The 21308-nt window shown below is 31.6% G+C and overlaps 2 protein-coding genes and 1 long non-coding RNA gene across 3 annotated transcripts; 1 reads left to right on the top strand and 2 right to left on the bottom strand.

The window, feature by feature from the left end:
• Nucleotides 1-245: 245 nt before the first annotated feature.
• Nucleotides 246-2427, bottom strand: LOC111381672 (RNA-binding protein 24-like). Its single transcript, XM_023005467.1, has 6 exons — nucleotides 1818-2427; nucleotides 1605-1737; nucleotides 1348-1456; nucleotides 1156-1198; nucleotides 873-1059; nucleotides 246-784 (listed from the first exon to the last, which is right to left on the bottom strand). Exons 1-6 carry the CDS (start codon nucleotides 2007-2009, stop codon nucleotides 738-740), a joined length of 711 nt encoding a protein of 236 aa, XP_022861235.1. The 5' UTR covers nucleotides 2010-2427; the 3' UTR covers nucleotides 246-737.
• Nucleotides 2428-12218: 9791 nt separating this feature from the next.
• LOC111381670 (RNA-binding protein 24-like) lies at nucleotides 12219-14398 on the bottom strand. Its single transcript, XM_023005466.1, has 6 exons — nucleotides 13791-14398; nucleotides 13578-13710; nucleotides 13321-13429; nucleotides 13129-13171; nucleotides 12846-13032; nucleotides 12219-12757 (listed from the first exon to the last, which is right to left on the bottom strand). The coding sequence occupies exons 1-6, from the start codon at nucleotides 13980-13982 to the stop codon at nucleotides 12711-12713; spliced, it is 711 nt and encodes a 236-aa protein (XP_022861234.1). The 5' UTR covers nucleotides 13983-14398; the 3' UTR covers nucleotides 12219-12710.
• Nucleotides 14399-17964: 3566 nt separating this feature from the next.
• On the top strand, nucleotides 17965-19641 carry LOC111381669. The gene is made up of 2 exons (XR_002700382.1): nucleotides 17965-18860; nucleotides 18941-19641. It is a non-coding gene; the product is annotated as an uncharacterized LOC111381669 (long non-coding RNA).
• The last annotated feature ends 1667 nt before the right edge of the window (nucleotides 19642-21308 follow it).

The raw sequence follows: 21308 nt of genomic DNA, 5'->3' as shown, positions 1-21308 counted from the left end.
ACATCTCCATCATTAATGGTTGTGTTCATTGCGTATGTCTAATAAAAAAAATGCTACCTGTACATGGAAAAATTTACAGAATGGTGTACAAGTGCTCAAGTGGCAGAGAGTGATTAGTTGGTTTACCTTTGTATTTTGTCCGAAATGCAATGAAATTGCGCCACCTGTACACCAGTATGTAATTTTCCCTGTATATGTAGCATTACTCGTCTAATAATTCCTTGTTCTACAATGCCAGCAAAAAGTGAAGACACATAATAATTCCATCATTCATTGGATACCAAACACATTAGTCTAGAACCCTCCAAAAGGGGATAAAAGATTGTATGAAAAGATAACAAGTCAAAAAGGAATATACAAGGAGCATTGCTATTTTCTTTTCTATCAAATGTATCTAACAAAAGCATAAAATTATGAACATCCAAAGTAGAAGACAAATTAAATGTTACTGGCCAAGCCAACCATTTAATTTGAGGTTCAAAGGTACAAAATTAACTTTGAACCAGCCTAGCCTATTATGAAAAAATGCATGTGATCAGGTGCTCTCTGCCTTCAGAGAAACAATCGTCTGATCCTGTCCTTGGCACTGTAGGTGAAGACAAAGATCATTCGACTACAAGAATAAATAGCAACTAGTCGAGATTAAATCGAAAACGAATCAAGTGTCGAGACTCTAAAATGTTTCGATATCTTGTTAGTCTTCAGGAAGAATTTATGTATGTTGTCTGAGACGAATTCTATTCGGAGATAGCATCTTGCACCATGTTGGCAGTTATGGTCGAATCTGGAATGTCACAAATCTCAATAAGTTTACTAGTCTAAATCTATTTCAATAATTAATTTTGTAACAAAAAATCAGTAAAATGTACAACCTGTGCTGGTTGTTGCCATAGCCCCTGAAGAAGGAACTATCACAGGAGAGGATAAATATGAATACTGTAACATTTGAGGATACTGAACTCCAAAACCTGGCGCTTGGCCGCTTTGGGAATATTGATTGTACGTCGGATAAAAATTAGGGTACATCCAATGCTGTCCCCTATATAAACCGTAATAGTTCTGTGCGTGCAATGTCATCAGATTTAGATGAACACTCGAAAGCAATGCAGTCATGGAATTTACTTAATAAACAAGAAATGAAGAGGAAAAGCTAACCATGTTATTGTACATAGCATCTTGAGAGTAGTATCCGGTGTACCTATATCATTATAAATGCAAAGGTTATATCAGGTGGGCAAGATAAAAACTTTCAACTGCTGACGCCACAAACATATCCACTGGGGGAAGGAGATCAGTTTCAACGGTTATCTAGAGATCAATAAGTATAGCTACAAAATATTTAAGTACCCATAGGCCGAGTAAGGATGAGGAGTCGAATGATGGAAATACGTCGACGAAGAGCCTTGAAAAAAGGGTTGTGTCATGAATCCAGATGTTGCTCTAAGTCTACCCATCCCTGTAAAATCGAAGACAGATTAAGGATTAGAAATAAAATGTATCTACTGTTGAAATTACGAGATATTTCTATAGGTGTGAATTGGAAAAGTCTCCAATTGGTGCGAAATTTATCCGACATCTACGAGTCCTAAGAGAGAAACAAGGACCATGGTGAGGAACGGGGGGACGATTCTTGTTGGCACCAAGTGATGCAAGATTGCAATTTGCTGTCCTTCCATCAATTACAGGAGAAGGGTTGTGACAAGCCCTCATGGCTGAATCTGGATCCTTAAACGTAACCTACAAAAACACAGTTACAAACAAAATGCTTATGAATCTTGAAATAATTATCGAAAATCTAAGTAAAAATGGTTTCATACAAAACCGTAGCCTTTAGATCTTCCAGTATTTTTATCAGTAATAACAACAGCTTCAAGAATTTCTCCAAACTGCTCAAAGTAAAGTTTCATTGTGTCTCTCTGAGTTTTCCAAGCCAACCCACCAACAAAGATTTTCGTATAGGTGGAGTCACTGAACTGTACGTTGTTTCGAAGTGGCCTTGTTTGAGACATGTCGATGCGGAACCCAGAAACTGATAAGAGATTTGAATATGAGAAAGAACAAAATCAAGTCAATGTGATGCTATACTAATCTGGTGATATAATGGGTGGTTCTGTTCTGTTAAGGAAAAATGCCTCAGATTCTCCTGAATAAGGATACCCTTAACGAGAAAATCATCATTACTGTTTGAGGTGGAAAGGTTTAAAGAAGGGAAAAAGATAGATATACCCAAACTGAAACTGACATTTTATTGATACAAGAAAAGGCAGTAGAGACGACAAAAAGCTGAACACCCACGACAGCAATAGCACAAAGAAATTTCTTTTAATCAGCATGGATTTTCCAACTGGAAAAATGATGAACAAAGTGCAATACATATTTGAATAGGACATGATCATAAAAAAAATGTCAACAGTCAACTAAAGTGTGACAAGGGCGAATTCAGGTCGGACTAAAAAATTTAAGCCAAGTTTAAAAATATATATATATTTCACATATAAAAAAAAAATGTTAAAAAATTCCCTAAAAAATTTGAAATGGGCTTGGGGGACTGGGTTGAAGCCCAGCCCAATTCCCTAGATCTGCCACTGCATATGATGAAAATTACTTAGGCTCCGTTTGGCCCCCCATTTTTTTGAAATAAAAATAAGTGGAATAGTATTTTTTTTAAAAATGAATGGTTGAAAAAGAAAGAAAATATTTCATTTTATTTTATGAAAGATTGTGTGATTGAAAATGAAATAGAAAAAGATGAAATGTAATGTAATGTAATGAGACAAAACAAGGCTTTAGTTGACAATTAACATTAATACCTAGCAACAAGAGTCATGACTATTGAAAGACGAAAATAGTATCGTAATCTTAAATTACTTTGTTAATTTTTATTAATTTTAACATGATTGTTTGAAGTAATATTTTTATTTTTCCTATTTTATTAGTTTATTTCACAATTTATCAGTATTTAAATTTATTAACATAATTTTTTATTGCCTACAAAAACTCCATTATTATTTTTAATTATTATATTGTTACGTATTGACATTTCTGTCAATAATATTCATTATACTTTAGTTCACTAACAAAATTTGTCTATAAACTAATTTTTTTTTTTTTTAAAGATATAAATCTGACTAGGAGATTTCTCCGGAAATTTATTTGGGATGAAATTTTTAAAAAATTGGGACTTCTAACTATATATGGGATCTTGGGCAATCGTCTAATGTGCCTAGATGTTGAGCAAGTTCTGTTGCCAATTAAATAAGAATAATTCTATTTGTACCGAATTATTCTACCGAAAATTGCCCCCTCACAATGCACGCGAGCCCTGCGTGAATATAAAAATTCACAAACGTGATCCCTATTTTCTATTGTGAATAGAAGGTAAATAATTAGATTAAAAAAATTATGTATATGTAGCATTATCTATTAAATAATTTCATAAGATACAAAATTATCAAAATTCGAAACTCAATGATCCAATCAAAATAAACTAAAATTTTAATATTTTGATTATACTTTTGATATTTGTTTAGTGGGCGCATAGTGTCAATGTGTTGTACGATTTGATTCTTCCGTTTCTATTCTATTAATAGAAAAAACTACCGGCCAACTATGTTATATCTGTGGGCCAAAAATTAGTCTGTGGAAACATAATATATGCAAAAATATAAGTGGTTCTCACTTCTCATGGGATGCAATATGTGCAACCTACCTAACAAATAAAGAAAATAAATTTCATAAGAGAAAAGGTGAATCATATTCAATTGATTCAATGGTGTCCATATACCACACTATCACCTTCTTTTGAGTCTCATTCTTGTAAATAAAAAAAATACATTTTTAAATAGTTTATTGATGAAAAATATGTGGTTAAAAAAGAAAGAATAATTTTAAATTTGTGTGTAATATTATTTTATTGAAAAATGTATTATTGAAGTGAGATCAAATCACTTTTGGAAAATGTATTTTGATGAAAAAATGAGGCTCAAACAAGAGCTTAAAAAGGGTAGAACTCAGCCAATTCAGGATTGGACTAAAAAAAACTTTCAAATCGAGCTAACATATAGAAAAAAAATTAAAATTATTTGAGGACTAGAGTGAATTGTCCTCCCTACATCCGCCCTTGGACTCGTATATATTTTGATTCAATAAAGTTAAGCGGCACTATTCTAAGCCCCTATATGGTATTGGTTTAAATCAAATTTTAATCTACGTTAAAGTCGAACAATCAATATTAACCACACATTTCATAGGTTCAACAACTTTTCAATTACACATTTCAAAAATTTTTATCAAAATCTACTAAAAATTTAATTTTAATCCCCCACCAAACAGAAGCTAAATATAAGAGTCCATTGGCACAAAAAATAGCATTAAGCAGTAGTGATTCAAAAATGAGTAATGCTATTTATAATTATTCACTGCGGTAATCGTCCTACGTGACATCCTACATAGCAGTTTCTGATTTGGTATTTTAATTTTATAATTTTTTCTTTCCACATATATCAAATTACTAACCGTCACATGCGTGCCACGTAGAACGACTGCAATAGTGAGTGATTGCAAATAGCATTATTAATTCAAAATAGCTTTGCAAAATTAAAATGAACTTATAAATTTAGGGGGTAATTGAAAGTGAGAAAGATTCATATGATGAGTTTTCTCAATTAAAGACATCAGATCAATAATTTTCGACACACGGTTTATACCTCTACCTGGATGGGTTTCAAGTTTCGTTCTCTAATGTAACACAAACGAGAAATTAAAAACTATGGGCGCTGGAGAGGATAATGTTGGACGGTGCCATATTTCTGGTGTCAATTAATTGGTTTAATTTGTGGTGCAGTCAAGATCTGGTCAATTATCAGAGGGCAGTGTAATATTTTTAATTTTTACGAAATTAGTGGATAAAATTCTTTAATAAATTAATTTATTTGTGTAAGTGCGTGCAATGATGCACCTCTGTTTTCAACTGTCAAGCAGATCGGTCAAACTTGTCGTTTTATTAATTTCTTAAATCAGCATAACATAAAACTATTATATGATTTTATTTTTAACTTGACTCCTGGTCTGTCGTTATGCTTGGCTTGATTGGCCAATAAGAGCGAGCAGAATTAAATTGTTTTATGGATAATTGGCACAAAACGTTCTTACTTTAAATGTTATTGTACGTCTCTAACTTTTATTTTTTGACATTTTCACCCTACCTTCCACCTTTCATTGCTCAAAATGTCAATTTCATCAATTTTTGACGATTTTACCCTTCTATTTAAATAAAACAAAAAGAAAAGAAAAGAAAAAAATGTGAGCTAATTGCAATCAAAGTCCCAAATTTTCAAAAAATTACAAATGAGTTAAAAATATTATTAAAAATCAATTAGTTCATTGTTTTTTTCTTTTCTTTTATTTTTGTTTTATTTAAATAGAATGGTAAAATCGTAAAAAATGAATGAAAATAATATTTTGAGCAATAAAAGGTGGCAGATAGGGGTAAAAATGTCAAAAAATGAAAAGTAGAGACATTTTGCACAATAACATTAAAAGGTATGGATGTTTTGTGCCAACTACCCTTGATTTTATCTTGTTTGGTTCACTAATCAATAAGAATTTTGCCATTTATTTGTACAAGCCTCTATTTGTTGTGAATTTAAATTAGATTTTTAATAAATTTTGATAAAAATTGATAAATTATATAGTTGAAAAGTTGAGGGTTATGAAATGTATTGTTAAAATTAATTGTTGACTCTTATTTAAATTTTTTATCAAATTTGATTCTGTATCAAATATGGACTAATTTTATTTTTGACAACCCCCCCCCCCCCCCCCCGGAGCTCACCACCTCCTCTGCTGATGTAATCCATGGAAAGAATCCATTAATCGTTGAAGAATGACCGATAAATAGGTTATAGGCAAAGTGGATTAAAAAAGCGATGTGATTACTAGTGCAAACTACAATGGGCGAAACATTGATCTTGACAAGGAAAGGAATAAGTTTCATGTTGGGCTCGAGAGAAGAAACAAAGTGGATCAACTTTATTCGAGCAACGGATGAAGGAGTTGAAGATTACAACTATGTGACCACATAGTTGCAATTGGCATGTGGTCGCATGCCCACAAATAGAATTCCAACTTGTGAAATGTTTCGAACTATGCGATCTCAACTCTTAGTACCTTCCGGCCGCATAGCACAACTTGGATACGTGAAGTTTTCAATTTCGTGAAATTTCCTAATTTAGTTTAAATTCTATATTTTTAGTATCTTTTATAATACTTAGAATTTGATATCGTTTTAACGAGGCATATGAAATCTTTATTTTGCCAGAACTCCAGTTTATGTTAACTTTTAGTATTATTAGACTTTAATTTCCTTTTTATCTAGGCTTTATGGATTTTCTATAAATAGAACTCATTATTTCATTGCATTAATTCATTCATTCATTAATTCAATAGGAAAGATTATTTTGCGAGCAATTTACTTTCAATTCCTTTTTCTTCATTGAACTAATTCCGAACTTATCAAGAATTATTTTCTTATAACGTTCAAACAATTAGAGCTTGTGTTTCAAAAATTAAGGTTTAATAATCAACAAATGGCAAGTGCTTTTCTTTGTGTGGATCCTATTTCTATGGGAACTTGATGAGTTGATCCATCTATACGTCTTGCCTTGACTGCTATATCGGGAGTTACTATCTTTTTCTCATTTGTTTGATTCTTTGTTTTCTTTTCATTTTGTTCTTCGTGTTCTTTGTATTCTCATCTTTTGAGTGTTTCAATTCAACAAATATTCCAAACAATTTCAAAAATTGTTTGTGCATTAATTTAGTGTCCAAATCAATTTCTTTTCGAATTTTTGGGCTCCTTGTTAAATTCTCTTGCATTTATCAAAAAAATGGCAGTTACAAAAAAAAGGAAAAGAAATAGCCCAAAAAAATCAAAAGCGTCATTCCAAATTCAAGAACTACTTTCTTGGATTAAATACTAGTTCTCATTCAAAGTGTCAAGTTCATTTGCTTCCACTGTTTCTTTCTTGAGTCTTCTAAAGTTACAAATTTCTCACTTACATCTTAGTTTGAATCTTCAAGAATAAATTTTGATTGAGATCGAATTAGTTCTTTGAAGCGCTTGGCGAAAGCATTGAGTGAAAAAGGGAAAGAGTAGTGAGACTATTAGAGGGAAAAAGCCAATTTAAGTGATACACGAGCATATACACATGAGACAAATATTACTATTGATTTAGGATGTCTGACACGGATGATTCTATATCAAGCAGGAACATCAACTCAACATATCGAAGAAGATAATACGATGGTTCAAAAGGATGTTTGAAGATATAAAGGATATGTTGGATAGGTAGGAAGCGTGGATGGAAATATTAGACCCATTACTTACGAATTTATGTAGAGGAGTTCCCAATATAAGAAGATAGGGTAAGTAGGAGTCTAGGGTGGAAAAATCGAATAGAATATGAGGCTGGTAGAGACATTGATGAAAGAATATTAGTGGATCTCGAGATAGGACGAATAAGTTATAGAGGAGTTAGGCATGAAATGAGGGGTAGAGATCTCAGTAGAGATGTAGTTGATGGAAGTATGGACAACATCAAAATGACAATTCCTTCATTCAAAGGAATGAGTGATCTTGAAGCCTACTTGGAGTGGAAGAAGAAGATAGAGTTAATATTTGATTGCCACAACTACTTGGAGGAAAAGAAGGTAAAAATTGCAGTCTTTGAATTTACCGATTACGATAGACTTAGTAGGATCAAGTGGTAACAACTAGGAGAAGGAATCGTGAGAGACCTATTAATACATAGGAAGAATTGAAAGCTATTACGAGGAAGAGGTTTGTACCTAATCATTACTATAAAGAGCTTCATCAAAAATTGCAAAGCCTCTACCAAGGATCTAGGAGTATAGAAGACTATTATAAAGAAATGGAGATGATAATGATTGGAACCAATGTTGAGGATGATAGAGAGGCTACTATGGCCAGGTTTGTAAATGGTTTGAATAGAAAAATAGCTAATGTAATGGAATTGCAACATTATGTAAAGTTGAAGGACATGCTACATGTAGTTATGAAAGTGGATAGACAATTTAAGAGGAAGGAGACAGCAAGATATCCATCAGGTTCTTTAGGATCTAACTCTTCTTGAAAATCGAACTAGGAAAACAAAATAGGGGATAGAGCCATTTCGAAAGGTAGAACTGAGCTACCAAAGGGAAATGAGGAAAGTGCTAGCAAGGTTACATTCAAAGTAGAATCGCAACCATCTAAGAGTCGAGACATCAAATGCTTTAAATGCTTGTGATCGGGGCTCATTGCTTCTCAATACCCAAACAAAAGGGAAATGATCTTACGTGCCAATGGAGATGATGTGCCTAAATTAGAAGGTTCTATTGATGGTTATGTAGTAGGGTACCTGGTTGAAGGGGAATCACTTATAATGATGCGTGCTCTCAATACACAAATCAAAGTAGATGACGAGGAGAAGCAATAGGAGAACATCTTTCATACTAGGAGTCAAGCACCTATCTTTTTTGATCGAAAATTTTATATTAATCCATGTCAAGTTTGCCTTGGTTGAATCCTATTACGAATTTTCTAATAATAGGTTATAATGATATTTGAACATAAACTTTGACCAATTAATACTCAAACTCAAAAGAATGGAGAAAAGGTTGAGTTTATTGAGGGTACTGTACATCACTTTCTATATTTTAAGTTCTTCTACTACTCTCGTAAGTATATTCATTGAGCTACTTTTTTTTTTTTAAGAGACTGAGTTGGACAACCATCGTATGAAAAATCGTCATTTTCACTTGTTGGAATGGAAGAAACGAACGAAGGGACTTTTTGTGCACAATGTTAAAACTTAATAACATGATGAAATAAAAGTTAAAGGACTAAATTGTACAATGTTAAAGTTTAGGGACCTTTTATCGCAATGTATATAGTTTAGAGACCAATCATGTTTTTTAGGTTTTTGAGTTGGATGAAATTCATGGCCATGAAAGCAATTTTTTATGTAGACTCATCATTTTCGTTGTGGAAAGATGCAGGGATTAATGCCGTACAATTTAAATTTTATGGCAACTCCAACCCTTGCATCAAAACACCAATTTTCCCTATTTTGTACCAAATATTTGGTATAATGTCACTTCAACTCAACACCAAATTTTGTATCAAAGATGTGCAAGTGAATAGCATTGCACAACAACAAATGTTGTCAAGGGTATTTATTTCATTTTATATTATACAAAATTCAATTATTAACTAATTATTATAATAATTATTTTTTTAATACTGTTGTTGTTGTTGTTATTATTATTTGTAATAAACTTCAATCATTTATTATTATTATGATTTAATACTCAATTTATTTTTATCATCATGATTTAATATATTTTTTTAGTTGTGGTATTTTATTAATTGTACTACATTTTAAAAAATTTATTAATGAATTTAATATTTTCGTTAATGAAACGTAATTATTTATGTAGTAATTTATATAGTAGTAAATAAAATAAATAAATAAATAATTTTTCAGATATATAAATTGTTAAGAATAAAAAAATGAAAAAAAAAAATGATAAAACACTTTTCACTTGGTGCAAATTTTGGTGTAATAGATTGGATATAATTTTTAGTTAGGTGCAAAACGTATGTCAAATTTGGGTGCAGAGTTGGAGATGACCTTGTAGACTTCATTCCCCAAGGTATAAAGTATGGAACAATTCAAGTTTTTTTAACCCTTTACAGCCCTAGTTTGGCGTTCATTAAATTCCATTTCATTTTCCTCTTTCATATTTTCAACCACACAATCTTTCATAAAATAATATTACACGTAAATTAAAAAAAATTTCCTTCTTTTGTAATCACTCATTTTTCAAAAAAGAAAAATTATATTCCACTTCATTTAAAAAAATGGGGGCCAAATGGGGACATAGTCCATTCTTCCTCCTCTGGTCATACTTCATTAAATTTGACGCACCTGTTTAATAAATGAACAACGCTGTTTGCACCTAGTTGGGTTACGTGGACCTTTGACGAAGTGACGTGTATGGCTGGAAATAAAATGCTGCAATCTTGCTAGACGTACAAAGTGGGTTCACAAAGCAGGTTGACAAATTGGCGTGGCATTAATGTTAAAAAAAAAAACCTTAAAATCCAAAATCGTGTCTCTCTCCCACTTTGTACGTCTAGCGAGATTGTTAAAAAATCCTTTATTGTCCACAGTCTAGTGCTATGGAAATACAATGTAGAGTGGCATTGAGCTCGAGCCACCTGCCTACTTGGTAAGTCAACATATGAAAGCTTGGTCCACTTGTTCTACCACAAGCCTGGGCTGAGCCAAGCGGCCAAGCAAATCAAGCTCGACAATTATGAAGCCCGCCTATTTTTCTAATTAGATTAAGTTTGATCTTCTTATTTTTATCTCATATTAATTTTTTTCATTAATAAACAATATGTGACCAATGATAAATATAATTTGTGGCTAAAAAATAATGTGTGACCTAAAAAGTTAATAATTTTTTACTGTTTAATAAGTTGTGACCTATAATATTTGTGATCTATGGCCTATAAATAAATTGTGACGTGTAAATTTTTAATCTGTGAACAATGAACAAATTCTGACCTGTAAAATTCTTGAATTGTGATTGTAAAATAATTTGTGACATTAAAAAATTATAATTCGTGATCGAAAAATAATATGTGGCTAATTAAATTGTAAATTTGTGAACTTAATATATTTAATTAATAAAATATATAATTAATTAATTAAATCATAAATACATTTTAATGAATATCTGATTTTTAAAATTTGAAACTTTTTTTCTTACTTTTGAAATAAGCAATAGTTATCCTCTTGCTCATAAAATTTTCATTTTTTAAATTCTCTTTTTAGAAAATGGCAATAAGACCTAACTATAATTTTGTTTGTTGCTCAGGCTTCTCCTGATGTAATGGGTCGGGGTGTAAGAGGCCGATTTGATTGGTTGTTCACAAATTTTCAAATCAAACAATTTTAATTAGTTTGGAAAAAAACTTGAACATAAACCAAACAATTTAAAATGGTTAAAGATTTTTTCAAATTTAAACCTAATGGTTTGGTCCGATTTTAAATCACAGTTTGACGCTTTTTTTTTTCTCTGTTCACATTCAGTGATTATAAAATATTTCAATACTTTATTGATGATAATTAAAAAAATGAGATATATATATATATACCAACAAAATCAAAGGAAAGTTTCAAAGCACTTCGTTAATGGGGTCCATGTGACGCCAAACCATCAATTTCATAAAATGATTTAGGTTCGATTTTTCCTATTTGACGACTATTGTTTACATCCCTATAATGAAGTTGCTGCTTTCGTCATTCAATTTGTTATTTAAAACCTACTTCAATTTAACCAAAAAACTTGCTTCTAATTTTTTTTTCTTTAAAATAAAATTAACAATCGTTCAACATGGCATAAAAAAGGACAATTTCATTCTCTCACATTTGGAGAAGGGAAATTTAGTAATAAATTGGTCGAGGAATACTATTATATATTAAGAGAGGACCTCCAAGACTTTATTCACTTGAAATTTAGGCTGGAGAATTATTAGGAACTATATGGGTAGATAATAGAGATGGCCTAATTTAAGATTGAAGTAGAGTTCATTTTTTCAATATTTTCTATAGATTCTTTCATATATTTTCTTATACATTGCTTAGATCATCTTTTATTCGGGATGTAAACTCTTTGGAGGTAAGTTCTCATACTTCTATATGTACATATTTTCAATATTTATAAAATTTGGCAAAAAACAATGTCGCACCTCCCAAGTCAAAAAATGGAAAAACTTAATTGCTTGACATCTGGCACTCGACCCATATCAATAGAGACCAAATAAATTTAAAAGAAATACCATTTTCGATTAGGGTCAACTTGACCTCTTCCAAGACAACAAAATCTTGCAAGAACATCACATCTCCATCATTAATGGTTGTGTTCATTGCGTATGTCTAATAAAAAAAATGCTACCTGTACATGGAAAAATTTACAGAATGGTGTACAAGTGCTCAAGTGGCAGAGAGTGATTAGTTGGTTTACCTTTGTATTTTGTCCGAAATGCAATGAAATTGCGCCACCTGTACACCAGTATGTAATTTTCCCTGTATATGTAGCATTACTCGTCTAATAATTCCTTGTTCTACAATGCCAGCAAAAAGTGAAGACACATAATAATTCCATCATTCATTGGATACCAAACACATTAGTCTAGAACCCTCCAAAAGGGGATAAAAGATTGTATGAAAAGATAACAAGTCAAAAAGGAATATACAAGGAGCATTGCTATTTTCTTTTCTATCAAATGTATCTAACAAAAGCATAAAATTATGAACATCCAAAGTAGAAGACAAATTAAATGTTACTGGCCAAGCCAACCATTTAATTTGAGGTTCAAAGGTACAAAATTAACTTTGAACCAGCCTAGCCTATTATGAAAAAATGCATGTGATCAGGTGCTCTCTGCCTTCAGAGAAACAATCGTCTGATCCTGTCCTTGGCACTGTAGGTGAAGACAAAGATCATTCGACTACAAGAATAAATAGCAACTAGTCGAGATTAAATCGAAAACGAATCAAGTGTCGAGACTCTAAAATGTTTCGATATCTTGTTAGTCTTCAGGAAGAATTTATGTATGTTGTCTGAGACGAATTCTATTCGGAGATAGCATCTTGCACCATGTTGGCAGTTATGGTCGAATCTGGAATGTCACAAATCTCAATAAGTTTACTAGTCTAAATCTATTTCAATAATTAATTTTGTAACAAAAAATCAGTAAAATGTACAACCTGTGCTGGTTGTTGCCATAGCCCCTGAAGAAGGAACTATCACAGGAGAGGATAAATATGAATACTGTAACATTTGAGGATACTGAACTCCAAAACCTGGCGCTTGGCCGCTTTGGGAATATTGATTGTACGTCGGATAAAAATTAGGGTACATCCAATGCTGTCCCCTATATAAACCGTAATAGTTCTGTGCGTGCAATGTCATCAGATTTAGATGAACACTCGAAAGCAATGCAGTCATGGAATTTACTTAATAAACAAGAAATGAAGAGGAAAAGCTAACCATGTTATTGTACATAGCATCTTGAGAGTAGTATCCGGTGTACCTATATCATTATAAATGCAAAGGTTATATCAGGTGGGCAAGATAAAAACTTTCAACTGCTGACGCCACAAACATATCCACTGGGGGAAGGAGATCAGTTTCAACGGTTATCTAGAGATCAATAAGTATAGCTACAAAATATTTAAGTACCCATAGGCCGAGTAAGGATGAGGAGTCGAATGATGGAAATACGTCGACGAAGAGCCTTGAAAAAAGGGTTGTGTCATGAATCCAGATGTTGCTCTAAGTCTACCCATCCCTGTAAAATCGAAGACAGATTAAGGATTAGAAATAAAATGTATCTACTGTTGAAATTACGAGATATTTCTATAGGTGTGAATTGGAAAAGTCTCCAATTGGTGCGAAATTTATCCGACATCTACGAGTCCTAAGAGAGAAACAAGGACCATGGTGAGGAACGGGGGGACGATTCTTGTTGGCACCAAGTGATGCAAGATTGCAATTTGCTGTCCTTCCATCAATTACAGGAGAAGGGTTGTGACAAGCCCTCATGGCTGAATCTGGATCCTTAAACGTAACCTACAAAAACACAGTTACAAACAAAATGCTTATGAATCTTGAAATAATTATCGAAAATCTAAGTAAAAATGGTTTCATACAAAACCGTAGCCTTTAGATCTTCCAGTATTTTTATCAGTAATAACAACAGCTTCAAGAATTTCTCCAAACTGCTCAAAGTAAAGTTTCATTGTGTCTCTCTGAGTTTTCCAAGCCAACCCACCAACAAAGATTTTCGTATAGGTGGAGTCACTGAACTGTACGTTGTTTCGAAGTGGCCTTGTTTGAGACATGTCGATGCGGAACCCAGAAACTGATAAGAGATTTGAATATGAGAAAGAACAAAATCAAGTCAATGTGATGCTATACTAATCTGGTGATATAATGGGTGGTTCTGTTCTGTTAAGGAAAAATGCCTCAGATTCTCCTGAATAAGGATACCCTTAACGAGAAAATCATCATTACTGTTTGAGGTGGAAAGGTTTAAAGAAGGGAAAAAGATAGATATACCCAAACTGAAACTGACATTTTATTGATACAAGAAAAGGCAGTAGAGACGACAAAAAGCTGAACACCCACGACAGCAATAGCACAAAGAAATTTCTTTTAATCAGCATGGATTTTCCAACTGGAAAAATGATGAACAAAGTGCAATACATATTTGAATAGGACATGATCATAAAAAAAATGTCAACAGTCAACTAAAGTGTGACAAGGGCGAATTCAGGTCGGACTAAAAAATTTAAGCCAAGTTTAAAAATATATATATATTTCACATATAAAAAAAAAATGTTAAAAAATTCCCTAAAAAATTTGAAATGGGCTTGGGGGACTGGGTTGAAGCCCAGCCCAATTCCCTAGATCTGCCACTGCATATGATGAAAATTACTTAGGCTCCGTTTGGCCCCCCATTTTTTTGAAATAAAAATAAGTGGAATAGTATTTTTTTTAAAAATGAATGGTTGAAAAAGAAAGAAAATATTTCATTTTATTTTATGAAAGATTGTGTGATTGAAAATGAAATAGAAAAAGATGAAATGTAATGTAATGTAATGAGACAAAACAAGGCTTTAGTTGACAATTAACATTAATACCTAGCAACAAGAGTCATGACTATTGAAAGACGAAAATAGTATCGTAATCTTAAATTACTTTGTTAATTTTTATTAATTTTAACATGATTGTTTGAAGTAATATTTTTATTTTTCCTATTTTATTAGTTTATTTCACAATTTATCAGTATTTAAATTTATTAACATAATTTTTTATTGCCTACAAAAACTCCATTATTATTTTTAATTATTATATTGTTACGTATTGACATTTCTGTCAATAATATTCATTATACTTTAGTTCACTAACAAAATTTGTCTATAAACTAATTTTTTTTTTTTTTAAAGATATAAATCTGACTAGGAGATTTCTCCGGAAATTTATTTGGGATGAAATTTTTAAAAAATTGGGACTTCTAACTATATATGGGATCTTGGGCAATCGTCTAATGTGCCTAGATGTTGAGCAAGTTCTGTTGCCAATTAAATAAGAATAATTCTATTTGTACCGAATTATTCTACCGAAAATTGCCCCCTCACAATGCACGCGAGCCCTGCGTGAATATAAAAATTCCCAAACGTGATCCCTATTTTCTATTGTGAATAGAAGGTAAATAATTAGATTAAAAAAATTATGTATATATAGCATTATCTATTAAATAATTTCATAAGATACAAAATTATCAAAATTCGAAACTCAATGATCCAATCAAAACAAACTAAAATTTTAATATTTTGATTATACTTTTGATAATTGTTTAGTGGGCGCATAGTGTCAATGTGTTGTAGGATTTGATTCTTCCGTTTCTATTCTATTAATAGAAAAAACTACCGGCCAACAATGTTATATCTGTGGGCCAAAAATTAGTCTGTGGAAACATAATATATGCAAAAATATAAGTGGTTCTCACTTCTCATGGGATGCAATATGTGCAACCTACCTAACAAATAAAGAAAAGAAATTCATACGAGAAAAAGTGAATCATATTCAATTGATTCAATGGTGCCCATATACCACACTATCACCTACTTTGAGTCTCATTCTTGTCAAAAAATACATTTTTAAATAGTATATTAATAAAAATTGTGTGGTTTATAATAAATAAAAATTTTAGATTTGTATGCAATATTATTTTATTGAAAAATGTATGGTTGAAGTGAGATCAAATCACTTTTGAAAAATGTATTTTAATGAAAAAATGAGGCTCAAACAAGGGCTTAAGAAAGGGTAGGACTCAGCCAATTCAGGATTGTACTAAAAAAAAAAAAACTTTCAAATCGAGCTAACATATAGAAAAAAAGATTAAAATTATTTGAGGACTAGAGTGAATTGTCCTCCCTACATCCGCCCTTGGACTTGTATATATTTTGATTCAATAAAGTTAAGTGGCACTATTCTAAGCCCCTATATAGTCTTGGTTTAAATCAAATTTTAATCTGAGTTAAAGTTAAACAATCAATATTAACCACACATTTCATAGGTTCGACAACTTTTCAGTCACACATTTCAAAAACATTTATTAAAATCTACTAAAAATCTAATTTTAATCCCCCACCAAACAGGAGCTAAATATAAGAGTCCATTTGCACAAAAAATAGTACTAAACAGTAGTGATTTAAAAATGAGTAATGCTATTTATAATCGCTTACTGTGGTAGTCACCCTCGTGACATCCTATATGGTGGTTTGTGATTTGATGTATTAATTTATTAGTTTTTTCTTGCCACATATATCAAATCACTAATCACCATATGCATGCTAAATAAGATGACTGCGGTAATGAGTGACTGCAAATAATATTATCCATTCAAAATAGCTCTGCAAAATTAAAATGAACTTATAAATGTAGGGGGCAATTTAAAGTGAGAAAGATTCATATGATGAGTTTTCTCAATTAAAGACATCAGATCAATAATTTTCGACACACGGTTTATACCTCTACCTGGATGGGTTTCAAGTTTCGTTCTCTAATGTAACAAAAACGAGAAATTAAAAACTATGGGCGCTGGAGAGGATAATGTTGGACGGTGCCATATTTCTGGTGTCAATTAATTGGTTTAATTTGTGGTGCAGTCAAGATCTAGTCAATTATCAGAGGGCAGTGTGATATTTTTAATTTTTACGAAATTAATGGATAAAATTCTTTAATAAATTAATTTATTTCTGTAAGTGCGTGCAATGATGCACCTCTGTTTTCAACTGTCAAGCAGATCGGTCAAACTTGTCGTTTTATTAATTTCTTAAATTAGCATAACATAAAACTATTATATGATTTTATTTTTAACTTGACTCCTGGTCTGTCGTTATGCTTGGCTTGATTGGCCAATAAGAGCGAGCAGAATTAAATTGTTTTATGGATAATTGGCACAAAACGTCCATACTTTTAATGTTATTGTACGTCTCTAACTTTTATTTTTTGATATTTTCACCCTACCTTCCACCTTTCATTGTGCAAAATGTCAATTTCATCGATTTTTGACGATTTTACCCTTTTATTTAAATAAAACAAAAACAAAAGAAAAGAAAAAAATGTGAACTAATTGCAATCAAAGTCCCAAATTTTCAAGAAATTACAAATGAGTTAAAAATATTATTAAAAATCAATTCGTTCATTGTTTTTTCTTTTCTTTTATTTTTGTTTTATTTAAATAGAAGGGTAAAATTGTAAAAAATGAATGAAAATGATATTTTGAGCAATAAAAGGTGGAAGGTAGGGGTAAAAATGTCAAAAAATGAAAAGTAAAGATGTTTTGTACAATAACATTAAAAGGTATAGATGTTTTGTGCCAATTACCCCTGATTTTATCTTGTTTGGTTCATACTAATCAATAAGAATTTTGCCATTTATTTGTACAAGCCTCTATTTGTTGTGAATTTAAATTATATTTTTAATAAATTTTGATAAAAATTGATAAATTATATAGTTGAAAAGTTGAGGGTTATGAAATGTATTGTTAAAATTAATTGTTGACTCTTATTTAAATTTTTTTATCAAATTTGATTCTGTATCAAATATGGACTAATTTTATTTTTGAACACTTAAGAAGCATTACGGCCAAGTAGGTAGCACGAAATTCAGATTTATATGAGTTTCTGCTATGGAAATGTCTCTTTTTCAAAAAGATCGAATGCATTAACTTTTATTGGCATTTGGAGTGATTACCATACCGTGCACAATCAAGACAATTATATTACCATTTTTGGGGTACTAAGGCTCTGTTGGAATTGCTTTTGGAGCCCCAACTTCTACTTCTCGTAAAAGCCACATAGGGGTTGACACAGAAAACTCCATTGTGCCTGAACTGGTGACTAGACCGAGAAGGAAGAATTTACAGGTTTGTAGCAATCATTGATGAAACTTGACGACGGCTGAAAAGTTTTGAGTTTGGAAGATGAAGGAGAGTGGATTGGACCTTTTCTTAATTGTGGGCTTTTCTTTTGGAGTCTTGGACCTCTTGTTTTAGAAAAATTAATGGGATAATTAGGCCCAACACGGCCTATTAATTAGTAAATTGATTTATACTCTTTCAACTTTTAACTGTATAATATACGTTCATCAATACAAATGACCAAATCGTTGATTGTGGGGGTGAGAGAGCCTGAGGCTGTCAAACTTGGCTAGTTGGCTGTATAGGGAGGCGGCGTACGAACGGATGACCTGGGTGAGGGAACTTTAGGAAGTGGATTTGTTAAGTTGAAGAAAAATAGGGTTTTAGATTGGGGATTGAGTCAAAACTCTTTGGAGAAAAAAGCTAGGGATTCTGAGGACTCGAATTCAGAATGCGAGGGTGAAAATGAGTTGTAGAGAAAAATGATCCTATTGTAATTGATATTTTGTCCGATTTGTAAAGTGAGGAACTTGATGAAAAAACAAAGAGAGCAAACATGGCCGTGGATTTACCCATGAAGAAAAGCATTGTTGGAAAAGGTGACATGCCGAAAAATGGTGATTTGCAAAATGATGGCTTTGTTGAGATGGTTGTTGAGATAAAAATAAAAAATAAAAAAAGGAAAAAAATTGCAAACCTGGAAAAGTTAGTGAATCCAATGATGTTAAGGTCAACAGAGGTGACAAACTCGTAAAAATGGCGACAAGAGATACGTATTTCAGTGATGAAGGTGAGCAAATGAGATTGTTATGCTTCCTCTCTCCACGCTTTTGAAATATATGTATGTGTGATATGCTCTCTCTTTGACAGTTTGCAGGCAGATTTGAGTTCTCGTCTGGGGCACTTGCAGAGCTCCTTTCAACTATCAAGGGGGAGATGACAATGAATTTGGGCTTGTTACTCACAATCTAAGTGGCAATGATCGCATAATAATCATTTTTCAAGTTGAGAAGTTTTCAATCTTTTATTAATCTTGCACTGCTTATTGCTTAATATGGAGGAAGGCTCTGGTTCTAGTAGCAGCACTGAGCAAACCATCTTGGGCAAGGATTATTTCCATGGCAAATAGAGCCCTTCTCCAAGCTTTGACTGAATATTGTTTTCTTGGATAGTTTTCTATCAACTAAAGGTTATCTGTGGTCAGACCGTGTAAATGAATTTGTTTAGCCATATCTACTTTTTGTTACCACATGGTGAGGTCTTGGACGAGAGGATTATAGTGTTTCAACCTCCTTCTAACCTGATTTATATCAGTCCAAATGTCGATTGTGCTGTTTTTGGTGGCTTGAGGAGGGATCGAGATTTTAGTGGGAAGAATTTAGTAGAATTTGAAGATGGTTTGATTTTTGGATCAATTGATCATGTCAATTTCATGTCTAGGTTTGCAAGTTTTATGTCCCGGGTTGATGAATCCTTAGCTTTTTACTGATTGATATAGTCGTGACTTGTAATTTATCTATTTATCAATTTTTGCAATAAATATACGGGAAGAATAAAAATGTCTTAATTTACGTCACTTTTTTTTAGTGTTTCTCACTTTTTGTTGAATTTGTGTAGCCTTTTTTTTTTTGGTCGCTTTTATAAATTCGTCACTTTTTAAAATCTATGGCTTTTTTTTTTTTTAATTTTTGCTACTTTTAAAATTTTTGTCATTTTTTTTGGCATTTGTTACTTTTTTTAATTTTTGTCACTTTTTTTTTAACGTTTGTCACTTTTTTTTATCAATCACATTCTTGAAATTTTTATCATTTTTGTTTGACAAATATCATTTTTTTTAATAAAAGTGACATTGTATGTCATTTTTTAATAAAAAAGTGATACTAAACTTTAAAAGTGACATTGTGTCACTTTTTTAAGAAGATAAAAAGTGACAATATGTTATATTTTTCTGACATAATTAGTATGATGATTGTCCTAGACATGTTTTGTTGTGTTTGTCACTTTTTTTGAGTTTGTATCACTTTTTGAATGTTTATGTCACTTTTTTTTTTTTTTTGTTTTTTTTCTTATCACTTTTTGAATGTTTATGTCACTTTTTTTTTTTTTTTAGTTTTTATCATTTTTGAGTGCTCGTGTTACTTTTTTTTTTATTTTTTTTTATTTTGTCACTTTTTTTGAGTTTGCGTCACTTTTTTTTTAAAAGTGACAATTTTTATAAAAAAGGTGACATTGTGTCACTTTTTTATTTTACACAGTATTTTTTACTTAAAAAAAACTTTTCATATGATTTTTCAAAACACTTCAAAATTTAAGGGTATTTTTGTAAGTTGCCCAAAATTAATTGGCCTAGGGCCTGGTTTAATGGTATATATTGTATTCTTTTACAATTGGCATTTCAAATAACAAAGCAAGGAAGCTGGAAGCCGACAAACCCCTTCTGCTGCGTCGCTCATTGCCAGCTTTCGTGTCGACTATCGACGACCAGGACCGTCACGTCGCCTCTCCGTGACTCATGAGCCTCTGGTGAGTTCAGTGGCTCCATTCTCTGTCTCTTCTTTTTTCTTGCTTTTTTTTTTTATTTTTATTTTTTAGACTTTAGTTCATTGATTTATCATTTATGAGTTATTATTTATGTTTTATGAGTTATGATTGTGATTGTTGATGTTTATGATTTATGCAAATTGAGAATTTTGTGAATTTGAGAATATGTGAGAATATGTGGTTGTGGACTGTGATTTATTTGTGATAAATAAAAAAGGATATATATTGGAAAATTTGTGATTGAAAAAAAAAATTAAGAAGTTGTCAAACCCTTTCATAAACTAATTTTGACAAAATTAAAAATAAAAAATCACTGTAGCTGTGCTCGCGCTAAACAAAATCTTTGGCTCCGCTTCTGATAATGATAGTAAATTTTAGAAATTGATTATGGAATATACCGATTTGAAAAGCAACAAAATGATAGCCTTTCACGTTCCATACTAAAATTTCAATTTTAACCCTCAACAGAAAAAAAAATGAATAATACTATTTGCAGTCGCTCTATGTGATATACATGTAACAATTAGTGATTTGTTACATAAGGTAATAAAAAATTACCACATTAATGTATCAAATCGCTAATCGTCATATGTATGTCACGTCACATAAGGTGATTACAATAGTGAGAGACTATAAATAGCATTACTCAAAAAAAAAAAAAAAAGATTATGTTATATCTTATATTTGTTGTAATTTG

The sequence above is a fragment of the Olea europaea genome, unplaced genomic scaffold (assembly GCF_002742605.1).
Source record: "Olea europaea var. sylvestris unplaced genomic scaffold, O_europaea_v1 scaffold2354, whole genome shotgun sequence".
In the NCBI taxonomy this organism is placed as follows: domain Eukaryota; kingdom Viridiplantae; phylum Streptophyta; class Magnoliopsida; order Lamiales; family Oleaceae; genus Olea; species Olea europaea.
The sequence above is the reverse complement of the archived record's forward strand: the minus strand, read 5'-3'. Positions and strand labels throughout refer to the sequence as shown.

Excerpts from the sequence above, each read along its gene's own strand:
- LOC111381672 (XM_023005467.1), bottom strand. The coding sequence starts at position 2,009 with ATGTCTCAAACAAGGCCACTTCGAAACAACGTACAGTTCAGTGACTCC. Across the intron at positions 1,738-1,817 it reads GATCTAAAGGCTACGGTTTT|GTTACGTTTAAGGATCCAGA; the intron begins GTATGAAACCAT and ends GTGTTTTTGTAG. Across the intron at positions 785-872 it reads TATGGCAACAACCAGCACAG|ATTCGACCATAACTGCCAAC; the intron begins GTTGTACATTTT and ends GTGACATTCCAG.
- LOC111381670 (XM_023005466.1), bottom strand. The coding sequence starts at position 13,982 with ATGTCTCAAACAAGGCCACTTCGAAACAACGTACAGTTCAGTGACTCC. Across the intron at positions 13,172-13,320 it reads CATCCTTACTCGGCCTATGG|GTACACCGGATACTACTCTC; the intron begins GTACTTAAATAT and ends ATAATGATATAG. Across the intron at positions 13,033-13,128 it reads ATGCTATGTACAATAACATG|AACTATTACGGTTTATATAG; the intron begins GTTAGCTTTTCC and ends TTGCACGCACAG.